Genomic DNA, 5,000 nt, shown 5'->3' with positions numbered 1-5,000 from the left:
CGCTCGGGGGAACTGGAGCCTGTCCCTTTTGCTTGGCACTAACAGATAGGATTGCGAAAAAGCACAAGCATCAAGGTTCAGAGGAAGACGCTGACATTCTGCCCCAGGCCTGGGCTCAAGAAAAATGTGTGTGTGGGTATGTGTATTATGTCTGTGTGTGTCTGTGTGTGTGTGTATATATGTGTGTGTCTGTATATGTGTGTGTATGTGCGTGTATGTGTGTCTATGTCTGTATGTGTGTGTGTGTGTGTGTGTGTGTGTCGCACGCACACATGCGTATGTGTGTCAATGTCTGTATGTACAGTACGTGTGCGCGCATGCTTAAGTGTGTCTGTGTCTGTGTCTGTGTGTGTGTCTGTGTGTGTCTGTGTGTGTCTGTGTGTGTGTGTGTGTGTGTGTGTGTGTGTGTATGTGTGTGTGTGTGTGTGTGTGTGTGTGTGTGTGTGTCTGTGTGTGTGTGTGTGTGTGTGTGTGTGTCTGTGTGTGTGTGTGTGTGTGTGTGTGTGTGTGTGTGTGTGTGTGTGTGTGTGTGTCTGTTAGACAGTGGTTCATTGAAAGTCTGAGGTTTGGCTACATCACTGTGACCTAATGAGGGTTTGGCTGAAACATGACTGCCCAATCCTAAAGAGCGGTCTCCTCTCATTGGAGTCTGTTTGAACTAATGGCTACAGTATAGCGCTGCGAGTTCAACTCAGTAAAAAGCCCTCGAAGACTCCATTTCAGTCTTGCTTAACTCTTTTGCATTATTTTGTTACTTTAAAATGTTGTGTCTTTCATATCTATGCACCCTGGATTTCATGGTCACAAAAGAAGTGAAGGACCACAAACCCCACAAATCCCAAAACGTTTGATAAACAGCACGTCCCATTTCTACTCTACTTTTCTGCCGTCCCATCCAATGTAGCACCCCACCAGCACCGCAACATTAACGTTATTATAGGAACAGATCTCCCCTCATTTAATAGAATACAATATCTTTATTTGTCATTGTAACAGGTACAACGAAATTAAGTGTCTTAATTTGATACTGTAATCAGTGCTGCATAGACAGGCGGTATTCTCTCTCCTTCCCCGGGACAGGTGCCTTCAGTCAGGTGTAGCTCACCTTCTCGATGAGCTCGTAGCTCTCCTCCAGCTTCAGGGCCCGGTTCTGCAGAGAGGTGGAGGCACGCTGGTACACCTCCTGCCAATGCTGGTACGACGACTCGCTGATGTCAGCCACGGCAAAGCACAGCGTCCGCAGGCCTATGGGTGGACAGGAGGGGAGGGGAGGGGAGGGGAGGGCAGATTGTCATCCACAGGTGAGCTAAGCAGTCTAGAAGATCTCTCTTTTATGTGTTGTTTGCTCTTAGTGGCATGGCTTCTGTCTACTGGTATAACAAGAAGGATCTTTGCAAGACTGGCTTGATTAATGTTACACCTCTAGACTGCATACCAGACTGCTGTCAGATCTCTCCACAGAGGGTCAGGGAGATCACAGTGTGGACACCGGCGCCGACATAACTATGGCGCATTCGGCCTTCGACATTTGATTACTTAGACCCCGTTATTATCAATACAACCCCGCACACCAGAGTTTACACTGCTGACAAACTAAAAGAAGGCACTCTAGAACCTAGACTCTAGAATATTGGAGTTGAATGTGATGCAGGATCCCCAACCTACCAGCAGAGGGCAGCAGATTCATAAGAATCGAGGAAACGAGTGCACCAGTATTGGGCGAAGGATTGCAACCTGCTCCCAGACGATACGTGACTAGGCGCCTTTATGAGCAACACAATAATGGCACCCCACCTCCAGTAACTCTACTACTACTAAGAAATATGGCACCTTTGGTATTTGAGGAAATGACTGGTAAAACCACAGCTACAACAGGTTTTCATCCAGCACCATCCGATCTCTCTCCCCCACCACCTATACATGCAGCTGTTTTCTACCGTCAGTGACAAAAGCTTTTGTTTCCCTGCGTCTCAGTCACTATATTTGGCCTGTTTGCTTAGGGTGTGGACCTGTATACGTCTTGACACATGTTGACAGACTGCTGGCTCACCCTCGGTGGCGAATTGTTCCAGGTGTTTCAGTGTGATGTCCTTGTACCTGGAGCTGTCGGCCAGGCGATCGTAGATGACCGTGTCCTGGAAGAACACACACACACACACTTTAGTATTTTTGACATGGTGTCAAAAATATACTAGGCAGAAAGCCATCAGTTTCACAAAGATGCTTAATCTCAAGATGTCAAGATGGTCTTCTCAAATACGCTTCTAAAACCTTTCACATCTAAGCTGACAGAATAAGAGTTCAGTTCAGTTATGTTCATGTTCTTAATTAATTGCATAATTGCATAATGTATAGTTGTTTTATCTGTGGGATTATAATAGCGGGGCCACATAACAGCTTGCCTATATCATCTCTTTTCTTTGTTTGGGTTAGGCCTCTATTTGCATTAAACATGTGAAACCACTGCAGTGGCCAATCAGGCAGAACCAAGAAAAGCAATAAAGTGGTACTGAAGGAGAGGAGGAGAGAAAATAGAGAGAGGCAAGAGGAGTGGAGAGAGGGGCTCATCTGTGACCACCATGGGAGGTGGGGTAGAGAGGAGGAGCAATGAGAGAGAGAGAGAGAGAGAGAGAGAGACGGGAGGCAGAGTGTTGAGAGAGAGAGTGAAGGAAAGAGAGAGAGGGAAAGGGAGTGTTGAGAGAGAGAGGGAGTGAGTGAGGGAAAAAGAGAGAGTGTTAAGAGAGAGAACAAGAGGGAGGGTGTGAGAGAGAGGGAGAGAGGGGGGGGGGGAGGGAGAGAGTGTTGAGGGAGAGAGTAAAGGAAAGAGAAAGAGAACGAGAGAGGGAGAGAGAGAAAGAGAGAGAGAGAAAGGCTTCATCACATGAGAGCAGAGCACCAGAGGGGTAGGGGTGGGGTGATAGAGGGAGACAGCAACAGAGGTAGAAAAAAAATAAGCGTACGGGTTCAAAGAGGGCACTGGAGACCTAGGCGTGGAGAGAAACCGAAACCGAAAGAGAGAGAGAGAGAAAAACGACTACAGATGGGGGGAAGAGAGGAAGAGAAAAAGAGAAAGTGAGGAAGAACATAAATAAACAGACAGAGTGAGAGAAAAGCATGAATAGAAATAAAGAGAAAGAGAGAGCAAGAGAGAGAGAGAGAGGGATGAATAAGAGGCAAGCTGAGAGCAGAGGCTGTGAAACAAAGATACCACATGAAGAAGAAAGGGAACAGGGAAGGAGTGAGATGGAAGAGTGTGTGCGTGTGAGAAAGACCGAGAGAAAGAGAAAGGAAAAAGAAAGAAAGAAAGAAAGAAAGAAAGAAAGAAAGAAAGAAAGAAAGAAAGAGAGGGAGAGAGAGAGAGCACTCCAGACTCTAACAGCCGCTGTAGCCCATCACAGGTTGCCATGGAGAGAGACACTCACGGCTCCTTTGCAGTAGAGGCGGATCCGACCGGTTGGAGTGCGCATGATGACAGACATTCTTTTTCTCGTGCTGAGGGGGCAGAAGACACACACACACACACACACACACACACACACACACACACACACACACACACACACACACACACACACACACACACACAGTGAAAAATTAGCACTCCAAGTATACCACTAGAGACATCACCATGATCAAGTCCATCATCACCTCTGAGGCACAAAGACTGCAATCAAAAAGAGCGGCACACATCCAGAGAAATGATCACTATGTTCTACACATAGAAGCCAAGGAGCAGATTACAGGTTCAGTCTGCAGTGGCACGGCATCACTTCCCAAAGCACCTCCTGCATCCGTCTCTCACTCACTCACCCTGCACTAGTCCCACACCTGCCTCATAACACTGCGGCTTCACAATATGGCTCAGTCTGCATCGGGCTCAATCAAATGCTACAATTTGATGCCACAGCTCTGGAAAAACATTAACAGACCCCTGCATATTTTTCTGATGTCATCCTACGGTTGCTGAGTGACGTTCGAATGAGTTGACGGTCATCTTCAAAATTAAGAGACCACTGCAAATTTGAATATGACCGTCATCTCACTTGAATGTCACTTAGCAACCGTAGGATGACATCAGAAAAATGTGCAGTGGCCTCTTAATTTTTTCCAGAGCTCTATATGCTTAATACACTTAATGTATCAACAAATGCTTTACAAAACACTATACATATAGTCATTGTAAAGATTAAAACTCTGTTGGTGTCAACGTGCATTACCTATTGACACAGCAGGCCATGGCAGTGTACTGTGGCTGTACTACACAAATGTGTTCTCTCTTTGTGTGTGTGTGTGTGTGTGTGTGTGTATGTGTGTGTGTGTGTGTGTGTGCGTGTGTGTGTGTGTGTGTGTGTGTGTGTGTGTGCGTGTGTGTGTGTGTGTGAAAATGAGAGAGACAGTCTTTGGTACTGTAATCATTACTGCATGTGTAGGTTGTCCAGTCCAATCTTGACTGTGTTTACTTATTTAATTTCAAGTGTTTGAGGCTTTTCTGTAGAACAAATGTAGAGAACGCAGACAAACTGCTTCTGCTTCTGACATTTAGGTTTGCTTTTTCTGAACACAAACAGCAAAGACAACAACTGACTTTACAACAAAATGCAAAGGGAACTTGGCCCAACATGCAAAGAAACGTGATTACCTGGTAAACTCCAACACATTCAGTAGCTCGTACTTCTCCTCTTCCCCCAACTGGAAAAGATGATGAGAGGTCAAGGGTTAAAGGTCAAAGTTCAGCCTCATCCAGACACTCTGAAGGCTCTGCATCTCTCAGAGCAATTAATCAAAAGGTCCAGTTATAATCCCCCCATCCGGTGCTCACACCCAAAAACAGTGAGAGGAGGACTGACCACAGGAGAGTTTGATTTAATTAGCTCGCCCAGCGCAAGGGGAACTCTGGGACTAATTTGCGAAGAGGGACACTTCAGAGGGTCTAATCGAGGTGAGAGCATAGAGCGCCACATGATGAGTTTACACAAGGCTAAAATCAGGAGGAAGCTAGC

General features: G+C 46.2%; 1 protein-coding gene across 6 annotated transcripts in view; it reads right to left on the bottom strand.

Annotated features, from left to right (window-relative positions):
* The window catches only part of atp8a1 (ATPase phospholipid transporting 8A1), a 141,478-nt gene that overhangs the window by 62,322 nt on the left and 74,156 nt on the right, over positions 1 to 5,000 (bottom strand). For all 6 annotated transcript variants that reach the window (XM_042075160.1, XM_042075163.1, XM_042075162.1 and 3 more), the window contains 4 exons: positions 4,640 to 4,689; positions 3,423 to 3,492; positions 2,051 to 2,135; positions 1,106 to 1,245 (listed from right to left, as the gene is read on the bottom strand). In XM_042075160.1, coding sequence (XP_041931094.1) covers positions 1,106 to 1,245; positions 2,051 to 2,135; positions 3,423 to 3,492; positions 4,640 to 4,689 — 345 coding nt within the window. The remainder of the gene's footprint in view (positions 1 to 1,105; positions 1,246 to 2,050; positions 2,136 to 3,422; positions 3,493 to 4,639; positions 4,690 to 5,000) is intronic.

The sequence above is a fragment of the Alosa sapidissima genome, chromosome 20, assembly GCF_018492685.1.
Source record: "Alosa sapidissima isolate fAloSap1 chromosome 20, fAloSap1.pri, whole genome shotgun sequence".
Classification (NCBI taxonomy): Eukaryota; Metazoa; Chordata; class Actinopteri; order Clupeiformes; family Clupeidae; genus Alosa; species Alosa sapidissima.
This window is presented reverse-complemented; position numbering and strand designations above follow the sequence as displayed.